Below are 23,708 nucleotides of genomic sequence, written 5' to 3' on the forward strand. Positions count from 1 at the left end.
AGAAGACAATGCTCTGTGTTTGGTGGGATCAGAAAGGTGTGGTGTATCATGAGATTCTAAAACCTGGTGAAACTGTGAATACTAATTGCTACAGACAACAAATGATCAATTTGAAGTATGCATTGATCGGAAAAAGACTAGACTGGGCCAGAAGACATGGCAAAGTAATTTTTTTACATGACAATGCACCTGCACACAAAGCAAAACTGGTTCAGGATACAATCAGAACACTTGGCTGGGAGCTGCTAGCCCACCCGCCATATTCACTAGACTTGGCCCCTTCAGACTACCATTTGTTTTCATCAATGGGACACACATTGGCTGAGGAACACTTCAATCCCTATGAAGAAGTCGAAAATTGGGTATCTGATTGGTTTGCTTCAAAAGACGAACATTACTATTGTTGTGGTGTCCACCACAAATTGCCAGAAAGGTGGTCAAAATGTATAGAAAGTACTTTGAATAAAATGTTTTTACTTTTCGGTTCAAAATTTGTGTATCATTTTCAGACAAAAAAGTGATCATTTCATGCCGGTACACCTGGTATACAATGTGCTATTTGTTTGTCTGTGGTCATGTGTATACATGACTACCAATTTTTAATTATTATGAAGTTTTAATTTATATATGTGTTTAGTTGACTGCATAATCAGTTGGTTATCACTTCTATTTGTACATACTTCTCCTTTTTCGTCTCGTCACAGATACATGTCTGTTACGGTTGCTGTTACAAAAGGAGTGTCTGAGTGGTTTACCAGAAATTGGCTAATAGTTAATCTCCAAAAAATAGTACTAGTGAATTTTCACACAGATCAAAATAAAAATGTGACACAACCCATAATATGTATAGACAACCAGAACATTAGTGCTCTTACTGAAACTAAATATCTTGGGATTCATATTGACGAAAATCTTAAATGGAGCACTCATATCACACCTTTTTAAATGGAGCACTCATATCACACCTTTTTAAATGGAGCACTCATATCACACCCCTAAGTTCAAAACCAACAAAAATGAGCTCTGTAGTAAGATTTCTTTGCAACAGTACTAGTGCATTGCTCGTGTACTTTCAATACTCAAGTATGGTATCATTTTCTGGGGAAATGTACACCAGGCGATAACAGTTTTCAGGAAACAAAAGGCAATTATAAGAATAATGAAACAAGTGAGCAGCTGAAAACGATACAAACCTTTCTTTAAAATCTAAAGATCCTAACCTTCCCTCAATTTATATACTGGAAGTAATCACACACGACACGAAAAGTACACTGAGAAAAGAAAACCTATTTCCTCTGAACAAAAGTGTCCATGATTACAGTGCCAGGTCAGACAGTGAAATACGTGTTAGTCAATGTAACACCAGATTATGCCAAAAATGTGTATATCATGCAGGTACAAAACTATACAACAGATTACTAAGACATATAAAATCTCTTCCTGAATTACAGAACTTTGCAAAAAAGTCTGTGACAGCTTACCTCCTGAAAAACTACTACTATTCAGTCTCACAGTATCTTATGCAAGAAAAAATGTAATTTGTATCTTTAATTGCAGAAATAAGGTATAAATATACAGTAATTAAAAATTGTAATTATTAACTTTATAGATCCAATTTCTTATAAAAATTTAAATGATCTATGTTTGATGTGTGAAAGACCAATAGATGAAAAGGTTTTCTGTTCAATATCCTGCGTATGATATATGTACTGAAAAAGAGATTTATATGGACAAATAAATAAATAAAAAGATGTTTATAATGACCAAGCAGGAAAAATTGGTCAACAGTGACAAATAAAACATTAGACTCAAATGACAAACAGCCTCAGCAGAATCTTGACAAATTTTAATTCCTTGACCAATTGTGAGTGACAACAATTGGAGACAGTGTGAACAATGTTGTACCATATCTAGAGCTATGCGAATTGGTGAGCACCATGGTTTTGAACCAAGATATGAAACTTTGTAAGCATCTAGAGATTAAACATTATCTATGGTTGTCTTAACAGTTTACCAATGAAATGTTTGTTTTGTGTGCTAATTTCTTTTAGAGATTGGGTGTTATGTTGTGCGCTATAATTGTGTGACATGTGGATCCTTTCCTTTATTTCTTTGGCGTATTCCCTTGTTTCTTACATCATATATAATTTGTGGTTTAAGGCTTGATGATTAAGTTGTGATTTTGATTGATCACTGTTTCTTTCTGGGTCATAAATCGTAAATTAATTTTCCGTAGTTGACCATTGTGATGCAGGACGGGAGATATTGAAGACACTATTAAGTTTTCACAAAAGTTGGCTGATTTTTGGGAACATTGTAAATGTTACATATGTGGCAATAATATAAACCATCTAATGAAAAGATAGATCACACACACACACACACACACACACACACACACACACACACACACACAGAATGCTTTGTCTGCCAGACATCCCAATATATTCAAGGCGGCCCGCACACTTGGTGGTAGCGCACGAGCCTTCCAGTCTGGTGGCCTGGAGGCGGATCTGCCGGGGTTCTGACACGTCTATTGTAGTTCCATGATAAGAAGTACCAGGAACAAACGCATCAACAGCTGTTAGTTTGCATACAGAAAGTCTTTCACAAATTGTGTTGGCCCTGAAAAGGGCTTTTTTTGTAGCTATCACGTTGTTTATGTAAAGCAGGTGCTCGGACTGGCGACACTCTGATGCGACACGAGCTTGGTAACATTGAATGGTGTTTTACCAAACTCTTTCAAGGATTCCTGGTATTGGCCTGTTGTAATTGTCTGCCTGTTGAATGTGATCCATTAATTCCTCTTTGTTTCTGGGTGGTTTGCGTCTCTGTTGGTGAACTAGAACTTTGAAGAATCCCCACAGGAAAAAGTCCTCAGGCGTTAGGTCTGGTGATCGCGGGTGCCATGTCTTATGAGCACCTCTGCCAAGTACCTGGCCGGTGAAGAGTTCATTTAAATATCTACGTGCAGCACAACTGTTATGTGTGGGCGCTACATCATGCTGCAACCACATGCATAGCCATATGTCCAGGGGAACATCTTCCAGCAGGGCAAGTAGAGTTTCTCTCAAAAAGCAAAGGTAATTTGCCCTGGTAAGTCCAGGAGGTAGACGGACCGGCCCAATCAGATGGCCACCCACAATGCCTGCCCTAACGTTGGGCGAAAATCATTCCTTCTGCCTGTGGACATACGTGACATGAGGATTTTCCCCTTGCCTAGTAATGAACGTTTTGAGTGTTATAAAGGCCATCATGATGGAAAGTTCACTCATCAGTAAACAACACAATGGTTGGTTAGTCATTGTGCAACACACCGCAGAAACCACCGGCAAAACCCTAGCCTCTGTTCATAGTCCGCCCCAGGATTTAGGTCTTGGACAGGTTGGAAATTAAATGGATGCTGGCTGTCATCCCTCAAAACCTTCCATACTAACCGATGAGTGACTTCCATGTTATGTCCAACCGCTTGAGTACCTGTCATAGGTGCTACCTCGAAGCGTTTGAGAACAGTCTCTTCAAATGCAGCGTCCTGTCATGTTCGAGGTCTTCCAGCATCACCATGATAGCCCACTAACAAGCCTGCCTCGCCAAGGTGCCGATGAATTGCTGTAAATGTTTGTGGGTGTGCTTGGCATCTTGCTGGGAACCGTCGAGCTTCATGCGCATTACTGTTGACTAGTCCATAGATAGAAACCATATCTTGTTGGTCTTCAAACGTATACTGTGCCGCCATGCTTACTGTATGACTAAATTGCAGGTGATGTGTGTATGCTCCTAAGCAAAGCTTACATGTAAATTCCTCTGATGTGAGATGGAGACAACCAGCAAGACCTATTCAACACATATTGGTATCATGTTGGGGCAGAGATGGGATGAGTTACATTTGTATGTGTGAATCGACAACCATAGCACTGCTTGTCAACCGAAGAATGGCAACAGGGCAATCCCACAGCCAATCAGAGTGTGTGGCGCCAAGTTTCTGTAGTTTAAAAATGGTATGTCGTCGACCCACCGCTATCGGGTGGAGAAATGTAGGGTCCCCCTGAATAAGTCAGGCGTGCACTACACGCCGGAAGCGACTACGAGGGTAGCGGAGTACGTGTGGAGTGCACATGGGGTTTTTTTAGGTTAGAGAATTCCCTCCCTAGGCCCGACAAGACGCCTCCTGAGATGCGGCAAGGCAGGTGTAGGCAAAATGCAAGAGGGAATAACAATATTAATGTGCTAATAGTAAACTGCAGGAGCGTCTATAGAAAGGTGCCAGAACTGCTCTCATTAATAAACGGTCACAACGCCCATATAGTACTAGGGACAAAAAGTTGGCTGAAACCACATGTAAACAGTAATGAAATTCTAAACTCAGATTGGAATGTATACCACAGAGACAGGCTGGACGGTGAAGGGGGAGGCGTGTTTATAGCGATAAGAAGTGCAATAGTATCGAAGGAAATTGACGGAGATTCGAATTGTGAAATGATTTGGGTGAAGGTCACGGTTAAAGCAGGCTCAGACATGGTAATTGGATGTCTCTATAGGCCCCCGGGCTCAGCAGCTGTTGTGGCTCAGCACCTGAAGAATAATTTGGAAAATATTTCGAGTAGATTTCTCCACCATGTTATAGTTCTGGGTGGAGATTTTAATTTACCGGATATAGACTGGGAGACTCTAATGTTCATAACGGGTGGCAGGGACAAAGAATCCAGTGAAATATTTTTAAGTGCTTTATCTGAAAACTACCTTGAGCAGTTAAACAGAGAACCGACTCGTGGCGATAACATATTAGACCTTCTGGTGACAAACAGACCCGAACTATTTGAATCAGTTAATGCAGAACAGGGAATCAGCGATCATAAAGCGGTTACTGCATCGATGATTTCAGCCGTAAATAGAAATATTAAAAAAGGTAGGAAGATTTTTCTGTCTAGCAAAAGTGATAAAAAGCAGATTACAGAGTACCTGACGGCTCAACACAAAAGTTGTTAGAAAACTGCTGCGGAAGCAAAGGGAACTTCACAGCAAACATAAACATAGCCAAAGCCTTGCAGACAAACAAAAATTACGCGAAGCGAAATGTAGTGTGAGGAGGGCTATGCGAGAGGCTTTCAATGAATTCGAAAGTGAAGGTCTATGTACTGACTTGGCAGAAAATCGTAAGAAATTTTGGTCCTATGTCAAAGCGGTAGATGGATCAAAACAAAATGTCCAGACACTCTGCGACCAAAATAGTTCTGAAACAGAGGATGACAAATAAAGGCCGAAATACTAAATGTCTTCTTCCAAAGCTGTTTCACAGAGGAAGACTGCACTGTGCTTCCTTCTCTAGATTGTCGCACAGTTGACAAAATGGTAGATATCGAAATAGACAACAGAGGGATAGAGAAACAATTAAAATCGCTCAAAAGAGGAAAGGCCGCTGGTCCTGATGGGATACCAGTTCGATTTTACACAGAGTACGCGAAGGAACTTGCCCCCCTTCTTGCAGCGGTGTACTGTAGGTCTCTAGAAGAGCGAAGCGTTCCAAAGGATTGGAAAAGGGCACAGGTCATCCCCGTTTTCAAGAAGGGACGTCGAACAGATGTGCAGAACTATAGACCTATATCTCTAACGTCGATCAGTTGTAGAAATTTGGAACACGTATTATGTTCGAGTATAATGTCTTTTCTGGAGACTAGAAATCTACTCTGTAGGGATCAGCATGGGTTTCGAAAAAGACGGTCATGTGAAACCCAGCTCGCGCTATTCGTCTACGAGACTCAGAGGGCCTTAGACACGGGTTCACTGGTAGTTGCCGTGTTTCTTGACTTCCGCAAGGCATTTGACACAGTTCCCCACCGTCGTTTAATGAACAAAGTAAGAGCATAAGATCAATTGTGTGATTTGATTGAGGAGTTCCTAGATAACAGAACACAGCATGTCTTTCTCAATGGAGAGAAGTCTTCCGAAGTAAGAGTGATTTCAGGTGTGCCGCAGGGGAGTGTCATAGGACCGTTGCTATTCACAGTATACATAAATGACCTGGTGGATGACATCGGAAGTTCACTGATGCTTTTTGCAGATGATGCTGTGGTGTATCGAGAGGTTGCAACAATGGAAAATTGTGCTGAAATGCAGGAGGATCTGCAGCGAATTGACGCATGGTGCACGGAATGGCAATTGAATCTCAATGTAGACAAGTGTAATGTGATGCGAATACATAGAAAGATAGGTCCCTTATCATTTAGCTACAAAATAGCAGGTCAGCAACTGGAAGCAGTTAATTCCATAAATTATCTGGGAGTACGCATTAAGAGTGATTTAAAATGGAATGATCATATAAAGTTGATCGTCGGTAAAGCAGATGCCAGACTGAGATTCAGTGGAAGAATCCTAAGGAAATGCAATTCGACAACAAAGGAAGTAGGTTACAGTACGCTTGTTCGCCCACTGCTTGAATACTGCTCAGCAGTGTGGGATCCGCACCAGATAGGGTTGATAGAAGAGATAGAGAAGATCCAACGGAGAGCAGCGCGCTTCGTTACAGGATCATTTATTAATCGCGAAAGCGTTACGGAGATGATAGATAAACTCCAGTGGAAGACTCTGCAGGAGAGATGCTCAGTAGCTCGGTATGGGCTTTTGTTAAAGTTTCGAGAACATACCTTCACCGAAGAGTTAAGCAGTATATTGCTCCCTCCTACGCATATCTCGCGAAGAGACCATGAGGATAAAATCAGAGAGGTTAGAGCCAACATAGAAGCATACCGACAATCCTTCTTTCCATGTACAATACAAGACTGGAATAGAAGGGAGAACTGATAGAGGTACTCAGGGTACCCTCCGCCACACACCGTCAAGTGGCTTGCGGAGTATGGATGTAGATGTAGATTAGTAATTTTGGTTCCTACTGGCATCAACAATCCAGGGTTAAAATTTCATGACACAATTTTTCTCCATCCTGTATATAAAAAAAGCACACCTCACGCACTCATGACCACCATCTCCAACTCAGACCAGAATGACATGATGATAATATAATCAAAGGGATGTGTTACAGTTGTAATCAAAGCCCTTATGAAGGATATGTTACTGTCGTTCCAGTCCAGGCTGATATTGGCTGACAAAGGGGCACTCCCTTCTAGCTAATTTTTAGGGGTGGTGGGAGGATTGGGGATGTGTGAGGATATGGCAAGGAGAATATGTTGGTTCATGGGTGGCCAGGCTGTATGGGAAGGATATTTTGTTTTGGAAGGGATGGCATCTGTTGAAACGGAGGTATTGTTGATGCTTAGTGGGTTTAATGTGGGCAGAGATGTGGATGGATCTTTCACAGATCTGTAGGCCGACATCCAGGAATGTTGCACCTTGGGTTGAGAAGAAACAGGTGAAGAGGATGGTAGAGAAGTGGTTGAGGTTGTGACAGAATGTGGATAGGGTGTGTTGGCCCTGAGTCCAGATAATGATGATGTCATCAATGAACCTGAACCAAACTAGGGTTGGGAGTTTTGGGAGGCTAGGAAGGTTTTCTCTAGATGGCCCATAAACATGTTGGCTTGGAAGGGTGCCTATGGCTGTGTCACTGATCTGCTTATATACCTCCTCTTTAAAGGAGAGGAAGTTTTGTGTCGAGATATAGTTGACCTTCTGGCAGGTAGTCACTATGACTCATAATGACAGTGGTGGAGCCTTTATCTGCAGGGATGATGATTAGGACAGGATTTGTTTTAAGGCTGTATGTACAGGGATCACACCTCTGTTCCCCTGCGGGTTCGGGGGTTAGAATAGGCCCGCAGTATTCCTGCCTGTCATAAGAGGCAACTAAAAGGAGTGTCAAACGTTTTGGCCTATATGTGATGGTCCCCTCTCAGGTTTGACCTCCATATTTCCAAATTCTTCTGAAGAGCGAGCCAATTGGGGAAGGGTGCCTTACATGGTGCGTTATGTCCATCATGCATTGAGACCTTTAACCAGCCTTGCGTCGTCGCATTGCCGTCCCACTCGTTGTCCAAGTCTGGGATGAGGATGCATTCCTGGGTGCGATTTCCACCATGCACTGTACAGTGTTGCTTTTTGCGGAGACGACAACCGTGGACTTCCTTGCACCTAATATCCAAGCACGGTAGCCAGTCCGTTGTGGTGGGGCCGCCATGTACCCTGTTGCTTGTAGCCCCCCCCCCCCCCCGACAACACAGGGATCACTCTGCTGATGCCAGCACTGGTAACTCCCCACGTATGCCTCCCTGGGCCATCGGGACTCCCAGCAATAGCCATCCTGCCAGGTGGCCCTTGCTGGGGCTGGGTGGCGCCCGTGGGGAGGGCCCTTGGTTGAAGTGGGTGGCATCATGGCGGATGACCTGCAATGGAGCATGGTACATCATCTCTTTATGGTGGCCAGCTGCCAGAAGTCTCTAAGTGTTCTCAGACTCAATTCAACACTCATAAATACAATCACAAATCGTTCCTCTCACTGGCCACACTGTGGGAGGAGTGTAAGGCTCAGAATGGCAGTGACACTTATTTGCCCTGGTTCATAGTTTGTACGAGAGCTGATGGGGAGTCTTTCATGTCAACAAAGCCTCAGTTCTTTGTAGAACATTTAGAGGACAAGTTTGGAGAGGTGGAGGGCTTGTCCAAAATGCGTTCTGGGTCAGTATTGATAAAAATGGCATCCTCTGCCCAGTCTCAAAGGTTACTTGCTTGTGACAAGTGGGGAGGATGTTTCAGTTACCATCACAACCCATAAGAGTTTAAATATGGTTTGGGGTATTATTTTCCATAGGGACGTTCTTTTGCAATCTGATGATGAGCAGCGTGCCAATTTAGAGCATCGAGGTATTCATTTTGTCCGGCACATTCATTGGTGTCCGAAGGATAATCAGATTGCTACCGGCGCCTTCATCTTGGCCTCCAAGGGTGATAAATTTCCGGAAAAGGTAGCCTCACAAGATTGCGGACACCCATCACATCCAAATACTCCATGTGCCCCGCCTCCCATCTGTGTCAACTGCAGAGAGCACCATTCACCTTGCTCGCCAGACAGCAGGATCTTACAGAAAGAGCAGAAAATCACGGAATATAAGACCCTGGATCGACTGACCTATACTGAGGCTAAGAGGAAATATGAGCAACTCCATCCTGTGCAAATGACTTCCTCATATGCCGCTGCTACGACAACCCTGATAGCCCCATCAGCTCAGCGAATTCCAATCGGCTCACCGAGCTGTACAACTCCACATGCCCCCTTTCCCATGGGACGCACTACCCACCCTGTTGCTCCTACGCCACCTACCTCGGGAGCAACCCCCCCCCCCCCCCCCCCCCCCTCCCATCAGGGACCTCTGTCCCCGCTTTTAAGCCGGAGAAGTGTCCAGCTACTTCAGCTCCTCTCACTCAAGGGGCCTCTTGGGTCCCTCCCTTCCCAGGTTTCCACAAGTGGTGCCCACAAGTAGCTGGTCATAGGGCTTCGTGATCCTCCTCCATCCCGGAGACTGAATTGGTGAAGCCCTCCCAGCCAGTGAAACCCAAGGAGCAGCAAGGAAAGTCCAAGAAGAAGACTCTTAAGACCAAGGAACTTGCGGTGGTACCCACCCCACCGCAACCTACAAGCTCTGCGTCTGAGGGCGAGGTAGAGATTTTGGCGTCCAGTGAGGCCTAGATCTCGCTGGACTCTCACTCAATGGATGTTGCTCACACAGGTGCTCAATCGGTGGTAGCAGGAGACCCAGTGGCGTAACCTGCATCCTCGGTCCCTTCATGCCTTTCTTGACCATGGACACTGTCATCCTCCAGTGGAACTGCAGCGGTTTTTTCCACCATCTTGCTGAGCTCCGACAACTTATCAGCCTCCACCCTTTCCTCTGCATTGCTCTTCAGGAAACTTGGTCTCCGGTGATGCGAACTCCCATCCTCCGTGGCTATCAGGGTCATTATAGGAACCGGGCAGCTTATGAAAGGGTATCTGGTGACATGCATCTATGTCCTTCACTCCCTTTGCAGAGAGTCTGTCCCTCTAAAAACACTTTTAGAGGCTGTCGGTGTTTGGGTGTGGATGCCTCAGGCTGTTACTGTCTGCAGTCTCTATCTTCCACAGGATTGTGATGTCCCACAGCATGTCCTGGCTGTGCTGATAGCCCAATTGCCGCCACCTTTTCTGTTACTGGGCAACTTAAATGCCCATAACCCTCTGTGGGGTGGATCAGTGGCAACAGGCCAAGGCAGCATCATCGAGCAAGTATTGGCACAGCTTGACCTTTCTCTTTTAAATAATGGTGCCTTCACACATTTCAGTGTGGTGCACGACACGTACTCAGCCAAAAACCTTTCGATCTGCAGCCCTAGTGTATTGCCTTCTGTCATTGCCACATCATCACTCTTCTGGGCACCGCTGTAGATGGGCTATGAATAAGGCTGACTGGGACTTGTCCACCTCCATTGCAACTATTGAGCCTCTTTCCAGTGACGCCATTGATGCCGTGGTTCACTCGGTCACCACCGGCATCGTTACCCGCCGCAAAATTTGCCATTTCCTGTTCTGCGTCCCCTCGGTGGAGGACTGTGCCCGAGATCGCTGAGGCGATTGAAGATTGCAGGTGGGCACTCCAGCGTCACAAACAGCATCCCTCATTGGAACACGTCATTGCATTTAAACGGCTACGTGCGCAAGCCCACCACCTCGTTCGCCAATGCAAGCAGGAGTGCTGGGAAAAGTATCTCTGCATCACAGGTTTGGGCCAAGATTAAGCGACTCTATGTCTATCAGACCCCTGTCAGCGTACCTGCACTTTCACTGTATGGAGCAGTCTGTACTGACTCCGACACAATTGTAAAACGGTTAGCGGAGGATTTTGCTCAGAGTTCGGCTTCTGCGAATTACCCACTGGTCTTCTGCTCCCTGAAAGAGCGTTTGGAACGTCAGAGCTTTTCAGTTCACACGCGCCACTTTGAATCGTACAATGCTCCGTTCGGCGAGTGGGAATTCCAAAGTGCCCTAGCTGAATGCCCTGATATGGCTCCTGGGCCAGATCACATCCACTGTCAGATGCTCAAACACCTCTCAGTGGACTGCCAGTGACGCCTTCTAGACCTTTTTACCGTATCTGGGTTGAGGGTGAGTTCCCGTCGCAATGGCAGGAAAGCGTTGTAAACCTCATCTTGAAACCTGGTAAGAACCCACTGGAGGTGGATAGCTACCGCCCCATTAGCCTCACCAATGTTCTTTGCAAGTTGCTCAAATGCATGGTGAGCCAGAGGTTGATTGGCTACTTGAGTCTCGGGGCCTTCTGGCGCCGTCTCAGGGTGGGTTCTATAATGGGCACTCTGCTGCTGATAATCTGGTGTGCCTGGAGTCTGCCATCTGTACGGCCTTTGCCCGTCGTCAGCGTCTGGTCTCCATATTTTTTGACATGCGGAAAGCATACGAGATTACATAGCGACATCACTTCCTCTCTATGCTTCATGGTTGGGGTCTTTGGGGTCTGCTCCCGATTTTCATACAAAATTTTCTGTCGCTTCGTTGTTTCCGTGTGCAAGTTGCGGCCTCCCATAGTTCCTCCCGAGTTCAGGAGAATGGGTTACTGCAAGGATCTGTCTTAAGTGCCTGCCTCTTTTTGATTGCAATTAATGGACTTGCTGCAGCAGTGGGAGCGTCTGTCTCATCTTGAAACTTCCTGGCAGATTAAAACTGTGTGCCGGACCGAAACTCTAACTCGGGACCTTTGCCTTTCGCGGGCAAGTGCTCCACAAACTGAGCTACCCTAACAAGACTCACACTCCTTCAAAACTGAGTTCGAGTCTCGGTCCGGCACACAGTTTTAATCTGTCGGGAAATTTCATATCAGCGCAGACTCCACTGCAGAGTGAAAATCTCATTCTGCCTCAACTTCTTTGTATGCTGACGATTGCGATTCGCATCGGAGCTCTTCTCTCTGGGCTTGAGGTTTTCTGTTTACCTCCTCTTTTCTGGGCCCCTCTGCGAATACCCCCGTTGTGTGTGCTCCGCCCGTGCCTTCAACTCGATTTGGCACAGGACCCGAAGGACTCAGTCCCTTCTGAGGCCCTCTGCCGCTGCTTTCTTTCAATCCTTGTCACGTTTCAAGGCTCTGATGTTATGTTGTCTATACTGACAGTTTGATGGTTGCTGGTCATGTCGGTTATGCTCTTACTCTAGCGGATCGTTATGAACAATACTCATTCCTGCTGAACTGGTCGCTATCTCCAGTGCCCTAGAGTATATACTCTCCTGCTCAGGTGAGACCATTATCTGTAGTTACTCCCTGAGCGGTTTACGAGCTATTGACCAGTGTTTCCCTCTCTCTCATCTGGTGTGGCCATCCAGAAGTCCCTCCATACTCTTGCCCATTACGGCCGCTCTGTGGTTTTTGTGTGGACCCCGGGTCATGTAGGCATCCCGAGAAATAAATGTGTTGACACGCTGGCCAAACAGGCTGTCGGTGCACCAGCCTTGTAGATTGGCCTTTCGGAGAGTGACCTCAGGTCAATTTTGCGGCAGAAGGTACTTCGCACCTGTGGTGAAGAATGGTGCTCCCTGCCTTCACACAACAAACTTTGGGCCATCAAGGAGGCTACCGGTGTGTGGCGCTCCTCCTTGTGGGTCTCTCGCTAGGACTCAGTTGTCCTCTGCTGGCTGTACATTGGCCACACCTGGATAACTCACAGCTATTTATTGCACCGCGAGGACTCACCTTATGTCGCTGCGGGTTAGCTGTGACTGTGGTCCACATCTTGTTGTACTGCCCACTTTTAACTGTGCTTTGGCAGACATTTGCGCTGCCTGATAAGCTTCCTGCACTTTTATCAGATGATGTTGCGACGGCAGATGTAGTTTTGAGTTTTATTAGTTTTATTCATGCAGGGGGTTTTTATCGCTTGATCTAAGTGTTTGTCCTTTTTTATTTGTGCTGAATCTGGCCTTTGGCCTATGATTTTAGACTGGGGTTTTTAGTGCGTTTCTTGGTGATTGGCTCAGCCAACCACTGTCACACTCGGTGTGATTTTAATTCCTTTTGTCTGGTCTCTTGTCTGTGTCTTTCTTGTCCTGTGTCGTCTCCTCCATTGTTTGTTTTTACTCCTTGTGCAGGTTTCAAGTTCATGAAAAAAGGGACCGATGGCCCTAGTAGTGTCTTCAGTGTTAGAAGCTGAAAGACTGCTGGAATCGTTCTCATTTTTACATATTGACCAACAATAGTTCTTGTTTCAACACCAATGTATGTAAGCATCTTTACACGTTTCACCAATTGTCATCAGATATGTATGCTACGGTAATATCTTGCAATCATGTCACAAATGTTTGGAAACAAATATCATGAACAACAAGAACACATTTTGACAAGCAAAACTTCTTAAAACATTTTTGTTCTTGCTTTTATGACATCACTATTGTTATTATGAGTACTGCTCTTAGATGTCTGCAACACACCTCCAAGCTGCAGCATCGAAGAACAAGTGGCCCATAGCAGGTGGACATGCGAAACCCTTCATCCTGTCTTGCGGGTGTGCTGCGCCCTTGTACCTTGTATTACCTGCACATAATAATAAAGCATTTCTCTGACAATATGCGGTGTGAAACTTAACTATTAATAAAAGTGTTCATTAAATGTCACAATCATCTTTCATTGTTTAGAAGGGCAAAGAGCGCAACTGACTGTTCTCCCTAAGATAATGAACACACCTCAAACCGTATAGATCTAAAATACAACATGATCTTAACTAATTATTGCTCACCTCCTTGTACACCAATGGGTCATCTCCCTGTTGTATTATAAACCTAGGAACAACACAAACGAAGCAGTCTCCCCTCCGTGTATGTATAGATATAGTAAACAACATGATCTAATCAATCCTCTATGTAAGTATACCATCACCCCGTGTATTAATATCAAATTAATTACACTCGTGATTAAAACACATAGGACTTTCTTAACAAATAGTAAATAGAAGGAGAGGCTCAAAATAAAACATAGTAATAAAATAATGGAAAATATGGGATGTAATAAAGCAATATTATGAAAAGAATAGATTGCTACTCGCCTTATAGTGGAGATGTTGAGTCCCAGCTGGGCATAACGACATTGTTTGACAGTCTTTTTGTTGTGTCTATCTGTGACTCAACATTTCTGCTATGCGGTGAGTAGCAGTCTGTTTCATAATATTGCCAAAAGTAGTAGTAGTAGTAGTAGTAGTAGTAGTAATAAGAAAAACTTAAGCAAACAGATCTAACCCATACCAAATAATTTAAAAATCAAAACAAAATGTAGGAAAACCATTGTAAAAATACAACAAATCACAAATGCTTAAGTGTAAATATACACACCAACAAATAAATATTAAAAAAGAAAAAGAAAAACACATAGCAGGTATCTGTGTCTCACCCCAATCCCCCAACACAATCGTGCACCAAGTACTGCACTCTCTCTCCATCCCCAATCCCCCAGCTCCCCCCCCACCCCCCCCCCCCACCCACCCACCCCAAAAAAGGAAAAAAAAAAAAAGAAAAGAAACCCCACAAGAATTGGATGTCCCATGTAGCACATATCTCAAAATCATCTATAATTAAAACAAAAAATGTAGAGGACGCCATCTACGTCACATATGACATGACAGTTAAAAAGGTGCATGGGTACCTTGTGTTGTTATCACAAGACCCAAGATGTCACAGGCAGTACTTTCTAGTGTTTTTTCCATCTAAAAATGGCATGATGATACTGTAAGTGTCTGCTATTGAAACAGTGAACAGCCACATCATTTCTTGATTGTAAGAAGAGGTAATGCAGTATGATCTGTGCATTGAATTCATATAACAATATTATGAAAAGGATAGCTGCTACTCAATATTTAGCAGGGATGCTGAGTCACAGATAGACATGACAAAAAAGACTGTCAGAAAGTGAGCTTTCAGCCAACAAGACTTGTCGGAAATAGATAAAACACACACACACACACACACACACACACACACACACACACACACACACAACCACAATCTCTGGCTGCGAACAGCAGCACACAGTGGGAGAGGCAACCAGGTGGCGGGGGTACGGAGGAGGCTAGGTTGGGGAGGAGGAGGGACAGCAGGCTAAGGGTGGGGGGTGGGGGGTTAAAGTGCTGTTTGTGGCAGTATACAGGGATGAGGTGGAGATAGGTTAGAGCAACTTATTTATTGGCTTCAACCACTAAAATGTCAAATCAAACCTATTCACTTTTGGGTGCCTCTATAGAAAGGTATTAAATTCATTGTAAGACAGTTATTTTGTACTAAGTGTTCTGTTCATATATATTAATGTAACTAGCATATGTTTATTTTGGCTATGAAATTTTGCTTGCAAATAGTTTACTCTCTTACATGAATTTGTTTATAAAAATGGTTGGCATAAAAGATGATGGCTTACTCCAGAGTGTAACATTCCTTTCCAATTTGCTGCAGATTATTCCATCTTAAATATCATTATTTCAGTATATAAGTGTATTTCTCTTGACATTTCATTTTGATAATTTTTTTTTTAAATAAGTCCAATGGCGCAATGAAACACGAAACTTGTTTCAGCTGACACAACAAAATTATTCAGGATGGGTTCTATTGCTATGGAAGAATATGAACTGATGAAGGACTCAAAGTACAGAGTGTAAGTATTAATAACACAGTAAGAAAAATATTTATATTGTAGTCTTTAAGGGGAAGAATGTTATCACTGTTACTATGAGTGTGTTTGATTGGTTATTTGCGTGTTCCATTGAGCATAATAGTGACCTCTGACTGTGATGCACATAGTCAGTTTACAATTATAGTTCACTTTCATATTGAAAAATGACGAAGTGTGAATCACGTACATGATATACATATCTACATCTACATCTACAATCCGTACTTTGTAAACCTCTATGAAGTGCATGACAGAAGGTAATCCCCTTTGTATTAGTTATTAAGACCTATTCCCATTCCATTCCTGTAAGGAGCATGGGAAGAATGTTTAAATGCCTCTGTGTGTGCTGTAATTACTTTATTATTGTCTTCATGGGCCTCACATGAGCGATACTTAGGAGATTGTAGTATATTCCTAGCATCACTTAAAGCCAGTTCTTCCAACTTCGTAAGGAGGCCTTCTCAGGATAATTTCTGCCTGTCTTCAGTTGGCCACCAGTTCATTTTCTTCAACATCTCTGTGACACTCTCCTTTGTCGGTCAAACAAACTTGTGCCCTTTCATGCAGCGCTTTTCTGTATATGTTTAATATCCCCCGTTAGTTCTATTTGGTTGTGGTCCCACACATTTGAACAATATTCTGGGATGGGTCACACATGTGATATGTAAACAATCTTGTTTGTAAACTTACTGCATTTCCCTAGTATTCTGCTGATAAACTAAAATCTGCCGTGTGCTTTAGTTATGACCGAGTCTTTTGATTGTTCCATTTCATATCCATACAGAGTGTTACACCCAGGTGTTTGTATGAATTGACCGGTTCCATCTTTGGCTTGTTGGTGCTGTAGTCATAATAATCTACATTTTCTTTGTTTATCAAAATGCACAACTATACATTTTTGAACATTTAAAGCAACTTGTCAAACTTTGCAGAACTTTCAAATCTTATCCAGAAATGGTTGAATAGTCATGCAGCTTTTTTTAGGCATTGCATCATTACAAACAGCTGCCTCGTCTACAGAAAGACTGAGGTTATTATTAATATTGTCTGCAAGATCATTAATATTCTACATGAAAAGCAAGGGTCTCAAAACACTTCCTGAGCCACACCCAAAATTACTTCTACATCTGTACTGCATCCTCCCCACCAAAAAATCCTTGATCCAGTCACAAATTACACTTAATACTCCTTCCTACCATAGTTTTCATTATAAATGCACATATGATACGGAGTCAAATGTTTTACAGGAATCAAGAAATACTGCACCCACCTGTTTGCCTTGATCCGTGGCTTTCAAGATACCCTGTAAGAAAAGTGCAAGTTGGGTTTTACACGATTGCAGTTTCCAGAATTCTGCTCTAGATATCTCATTATGTTTGAGCTCAGAATACGTTCTTAGTTCTATAACAGTCGAATATAAAAGATATTGGACAGTAGTTTTGTGGAACAATTTTGGCGCCCTGGTTGCAGACAGGTGTGACCAGTGCCTTCTTCTAACTACCGGGCACAGTTTTTTGTTCACGTTGTCAACAGAAAATTACAGTTAAAGGAGGAGCTAACTCAGCTGCAAATTCATTATGGAAACTGATAGGGATTCCATCGGGCCCTGGAACTTTGTTCAGTTTTAGCAGTTTCAGCTGTTCTCAGCATCACTGTCACGAATGTCTATATCATTCATGCCTGCAGTGGTGTGAGAATTAAACTCGGTGATATCCCCAGATTTTAATTTCTAAAGGAACATTTTAAAACTGAGTTCAACATTTCTGCTTTTCTTTTGCTACCCTCAGTTTCAGTTTGTGTGTCTTATCCATGAGTCTCTAGACACTGACTTTGGTACCAGTAACAGCTTTCACCTACGGTCATAATTTCTGTGGATTTTGTTAGAGATCATTTGATAGTATTCTGCTACAGTAATCATTAAAGGCTTCAAGCTTTGCCCTCTTGGCAGCAGAACACATTTCATTCAGCATCTCCCTATCTCTAGCCATATGTTATGTTTTATGTGTCTTGTGCAGTAGTCTCAGTTCCTTTAGAGGCTTCTTTAGAGTGACTGTATGCCTTGGAGAGTTCTTCCCATCATGAACTGTTCTACTAAGTACATATCTATCAAGTGCATGGTCAACTATTCTTCTAAACCTAAGCCACAGTTCTACTGCATGCTCCTGTCCAGAACTAAATGTTTGCAGTTCCTTAGTGAAATGTGACATTACTGTCTATTTATCTAGTTTGCTGAAAATGTAAATGCTTCTACTTGTTTTAATTGCCCTTTATACTTTGGTAATCTTCATTACTACGACGGCCTTATGAACATTGATACCAGTTGCTATGTAGACATTGTCACAGAGGTGAAATCAGTTTATTGCTATTTGATCCAGTGTATTTAAATCATGAGTGGGCTGCTGAAAACGATGTAGTTACTTCTCAGAAAATGCTTTTATTAATGTTTTACAGAACAGCTTATCACACTACTTACAAAATTTTAATTTTATGGATTGATGTTGGATGATTAAAGTCTGCTCCAATGATGACAGTACAATTAGGGTGTTTATGCACTAGTAAACATAGGTTGTGTCTGAAGTTTTCGGTTACTTATGGAGGTGAGTATGGTGGCCAATAGAAGGATCTAATCGTAATTTTATGCATAGTCATAATACTGAGTATTGACCAGAGAATCTCACATGCATTTTTTATTTCTATCTCAGTGGATTTGAGTTTCTTGTTTACCATGACAAATACACTCCTGGAAAATGAAATAAGAACACCGTGAATTCATTGTCCCAGGAAGGGGAAACTTTATTGACACATTCCTGGGGTCAGATACATCACATTATCACACTGACAGAACCACAGGCACATAGACACAGGCAACAGAGCATGCACAATGTCGGCACTAGTACAGTGTATATCCACCTTTCGCAACAATGCAGGCTGCTATTCTCCCATGGAGACGATCGTAGAGATGCTGAATGTAGTCCTGTGGAACGGCTTGCCATGCCATTTCCACCTGGCACCTCAATTGGACCAGCGTTCGTGCTGGACGTGCAAGGCAGAAGCGACTCTCATCGCTGAAGACGACACGTCTCCATTCGTCCCTTCATTCACGCCTGTCGCGACACCACTGGAGGCGGGCTGCCCGATGTTGGGGCGTGAGCGGAAGACGGCCTAACGGTGTGCGGGACCGTAGCCCAGCTTCATGGAGACGGTTGCGAATGGTCCTCGCTGATACCCCAGGAGCAACAGTGTCCCTAATTTGCTGGGAAGTGGCGTTGCGGTCCCCTATGGCACTGCGTAGGATCCTACGGTCTTGGCGTGCATCCGTGCGTCGCTGCGGTCCGGTCCCAGGTCGACGGGCACGTGCACCTTCCGCCGACCACTGGCGACAACATCGATGTACTGTGGAGACCTCACGCCCCATGTGTTGAGCAATTCGGCGGTACGTCCACCCGGCCTCCCGCATGCCCACTATACGCCCTCGCTCAAAGTCCGTCAACTGCACATACGGTTCACGTCCACGCTGTCGCGGCATGCTACCAGTGTTAAAGACTGCGATGGAGCTCCGTATGCCACGGCAAACTGGCTGACACTGACGGCGGCGGTGCACAAATGCTGCGGAGCTAGCGCCATTCGACGGCCAACACCGCGGTTCCTGGTGTGTCCGCTGTGCCATGCGTGTGATCATTGCTTGTACAGCCCTCTCGCAGTGTCCGGAGCAAGTATGGTGGATCTGACACACCGGTGTCAATGTGTTCTTTTTTACATTTCCAGGAGTGTATATCACCTCCATTTACCATTAGCTCATCCTTCCCATACATGCTTAAATTTCCCCATATATGTCATTCTTTTAATTTCAGGTTTTATTCAGCTTTTTGAACCTAGTATAATGTGAACTCCACAGCTTTTTAGGATTGCTCCAAACTCTGCCACTTTGCTATGAATGCGATGGCAGTTAGTCAGTAGGATTTTAATACTATTGCCTCTAGGGGGTATTTTTTTGGACCTTACACTGACTGTTCCGGGTTTCCTATGACTATCATTATCTGGACTTTATGGCAATTTACCTAATGTAAAAAAAGCTTTCTGTGCACCCCACATGTGATCCTGAAAGTTGCTTAAAGTAAATAATCCTTCAGTGCACCCCACATGTGATCTGAAGTGTAATGCACACTTGTCCCATTTAGGGGTACCCCACAGTTCTCAACTTAACGGTGCATGTCTAGGAATTCACAGCATAGTCTTTAATGTCTCTCGTTCAGTCCCTCCACTTGACTGAGAGCAAGAGGGTTATGATCAGTTCTGGGAACAATGCTTCAAATTGTATACTTTGAATCTCTGTGTGTAAGGTTGGCCTTCTGAATCTTCTCTGCCGGTCATCATAAGGGCCCAAGTACGACCTCATAGCTCAGATGATAGGCATTGCTTGTTCCAATGTGACCACAATCGGTAGTTGGTTACATCTTTTCCCTCAACAACTGCTCAAACAGCCTCTCCAACATGCTGATTGAGGCCCGAAGGGATAAACAGTGAGTGTGCACCTGGTGTTTCTTTCCATCCCTTGCTTTCATTTTCGTAAAGTGTACCATTATTTGCCATATGTTTGAAGTGAAGTGCTGACAATTAATAGAACCTACTCTTTTGCTCAATATTAGAAAACTGTACCAGGTTGTACAGTGCTCTTCACTGGTTCAAAAACAATGCATTTACCTGGGTAAGGCATCATCAGATTACTTCATGTGATGTTTTGCTTTTGCTACCTCTTGATACAGAGCACAGCAGGTTTCCCAACAGGTGAATTGACTCTCATAAATAAAGTGATATTGTGCTGTACTCTCTCTCTCTCTCTCTCTCTCTCTCTCTCTCTCTCTCTCTCTCTCTAGTAAAGTATGTTCAGAAAAGAATAAATATACAGTCACCTGTTTCCGTCATAAGGACATGACATCTTACAGAAATGCTTTCTGTTTCTAGGTTCTTGCACTACCGAAATTCATTTACTCGAATGTCGTCTCATGCTTTTTGGCAACACACTCATCATTGTGACATAATACCTGTAGGTACTGCTATTAGACACAATCCATGTAACATACTGAATATACTGTTGATGTCTGGATAAGAACATTAGATGTGCCAACCTGTAGTGGCAGACAGTTGTCTCATCTGGAAAGGTCTGCATGTTTGTGATACTGTTTAATATGTCACACTGTTACCAAAAATTGCTCACCACCAAAACTTCATTGTAGGCCACAGTTGGAGCACTGTCTCCATGACAGTGTGCTGATTGGCCCCTGATGCTGTCTGATTTGAGGACTGGGATCCAAACATTTGTGAAGCCACTCATCTTTTTGTTTTATGAGGTTTCCTCAAATCAGTTATGTTGATTGCCATGATATTTTCCTTGGAAAGGTCATTGTTTATTTCTTTTGCCATCCCTATCCTATGTGAGCTTATGCCTTGTATTTACTAATCTCTTTACCAACAGTTCATTAAACCCATCTCCCTTGTATTTTTGGCATTTGAAAACAGAGCTAATATATACTTGAGAATGGATGGTACCAATGTTCTATTTGGGTAACTTCATGTCATGATAAGTGCACTTCCTACTGGTCTAATTAGATTTAAGTGCAATTAATTTCACTGTCACAGGTTTTATTTATGTATAGTTGTCCAAATACCTTAGGTCAGTGGACTTCCAACTTTGTTTCCACTCTTTACTAAGATTGCACAATTAAATATTTTTACTTATTGTTATTAAGTTTATTCCAAACACTGCATTGAGGCACTCTTAGAAGGTCCCCGACTGATTGCAGCACTATTGCCGGCTTTCAACTACGAAGCGCTAATGATTGCAGGCAGAAACAGTAGCCATTTTATGGGCGTTTGACAATGAAGTGATGCCATACAGATGTTTACAAAATTGCATCACATTATTAGTTGAGGTAGTCCCTCGAAGCTATCATGCCCAGCCCACTGCAGATGTCAGGGATCAACTTTTCTGACTCAATTTTGGAAGGCAGAATGGCTGGCCTGTACTTACTTTCAGGAGGTGAAATTCTAAGTATGGTGACAGACAAAACTACCATCCCAGCTTTTGGAAATCTTAGTTCCTTCCTCAGGGGAGATTTGGATTTGAGGAGCAGGTCACTCAGACTCCAAGTTAAGACATATCTCTTGTGAGGATGGGGGGAGACAATTATGAAAGTGGACACATAAAAGGGAGAAGCCAAAAATATTACGTTGGTAAGCATGGGTACTACTTGTTTCACAACAATTTCTGCAAATGAGATGCCTTTTTGATGTCACACACAATATCAATGAGTGCTTGATAGGCTGTCAACTTTAGTTAGCATTCGATACGAACATCTCACAAGATTTCATGCATACCAGAGATTATATAAAAAAAAATCTTGGAATGTTTTATTATAATTATTGCTGTAATGAAATGTCACATATTGATTTATCGGCAACTTATACCTTCATATAAGAGTGCTCTCTTTGGAATGAGTTATTATTGTCAATAATTTACAAATTAAGAACGAAACTAACTTGTTTTGTGATATGCAGTATGCCGTTTCAAAGTAATGGAGCATTGAAAACTTACCACCATTGTCATTAAATGTCACTTAATAATGCATCAATGACGACCAAGACATGGTTAAGTGCTAGCATAATGAATAATATCACGGTTTCTGGAATCAAAAGTAGTTGATTTGCATCCTGTTACATGCATTTTTTTCATGTTAGCATTGTTAACACATTCTATTATTTCCTTATGAATATAATACAAGTATGTCCTGCAATATTTACATTCGTCTGATCTGAGAATGAGGGATGAAATAAATATTTAGTGATTTCTTAAGATGTGGTCAGGCAGAAACCGCAGGGGACAGTTCAAATTGCTGCAACTAAAAAAAGCAACAATAAAATTCATATTCTTCCTTCTCACAAATATTTGGCCTGTTTATTTTTTAATGTGTGCCGCATATCGAATGTGTGGTTAGTCAGGAACTTAAGAGAACACTTTAAATTGCTGTGAGTGAAATGACTAGCATTAACACTAATACTCTTCCTTGTCACAAATATTTCACTGTTTATTTTCGAAAGTGTGGTGTTTCCTGAGGGTGTGGCTAGGCAGGAACCTAAGATACAGCTTTAATTGCTGTGACTGAAATGATTTATATTGTGCCTTTTCACTAATATTTGGCTTTGTATTTCCAAATGTGTAGCAATTTTTGAGTGTATGATTAGATCGGAAACTAAGTGTTCAGCTTTGAATGCTGCGACTAAAATGAGCTGCAATAAAATTTGTATTTTTTCTTCTCACAAACATGTGTATCCTTATTTCTGATATGTAGCGACTTCCAAATGTGTGGTTAGACAGGAACTTAAAATGACAGCTTAAATTGCTGCAAGTGAATCGAGAAGAAGTAATTCTCATAAATTCTTCTTCGTCACAAAGTTGATAGCCAGTCATGTGGCCGTCGATATTGTGCGTGACATCAAAATGATGTCACATTTGTTGGGATTATTGTGAAATGAGCATAACCTGCCCAGAGATGATGGAGTGAAATATAAAGATAGAATCAGGAGAAGAGAAATAGAAGTGAAATAAATGGTGTGATTAAGAACTAGGAGGAAAGAGGAAAAAATGGGAAAAACATGTTAATTGAGAATAAATCTAGGAGAGTGGTTGTACACAAGTATCCGTTGGATAGGAAGCTTCTGTCTCTGAAATTCTGGGAAATTTTAATGGGTGAGAAGATCTGAATGGCTTGTGTGGTGCTGCAGGCATTCAGGTCATTTGAGTCATTCTATAGAGCACATTCAGAAATGGATTACAAGGCATATAGCTTTTTGTATTAGTAGTTGGGTATCCACAGGACATGTGGCTTGTAGTTGAAGAAGTGTCATGATGATCTCTCCATTGGCAAAAGATTCCCGAATAGTCCCCCATTCGGATCTCCGGGATGGGACTGCTAAGGGGGAGGTTACCATGAGAAAAAGATTGAAGAATCAACGAAAGGATAATGTTCTACGAGTCGGGGCGTGGAATGTCAGAAGCTTGAACGTGGTAGGGAAACT

The 23,708-nt window shown here is 42.9% G+C and overlaps 1 protein-coding gene across 2 annotated transcripts in view; it reads left to right on the forward strand.

Moving 5' to 3' along the window:
• The window catches only part of LOC126336429 (protein dopey-1 homolog), a 341,808-nt gene that overhangs the window by 12,087 nt on the left and 306,013 nt on the right, over positions 1–23,708 (forward strand). For both annotated transcript variants that reach the window (XM_050000134.1, XM_050000125.1), the window contains exon 2: positions 15,539–15,617. In XM_050000134.1, coding sequence (XP_049856091.1) covers positions 15,562–15,617 — 56 coding nt within the window. In that variant the 5' untranslated portion in view covers positions 15,539–15,561. The remainder of the gene's footprint in view (positions 1–15,538; positions 15,618–23,708) is intronic.

This window comes from Schistocerca gregaria, chromosome 1 (genome assembly GCF_023897955.1).
Source record: "Schistocerca gregaria isolate iqSchGreg1 chromosome 1, iqSchGreg1.2, whole genome shotgun sequence".
NCBI lineage: Eukaryota > Metazoa > Arthropoda > Insecta > Orthoptera > Acrididae > Schistocerca > Schistocerca gregaria.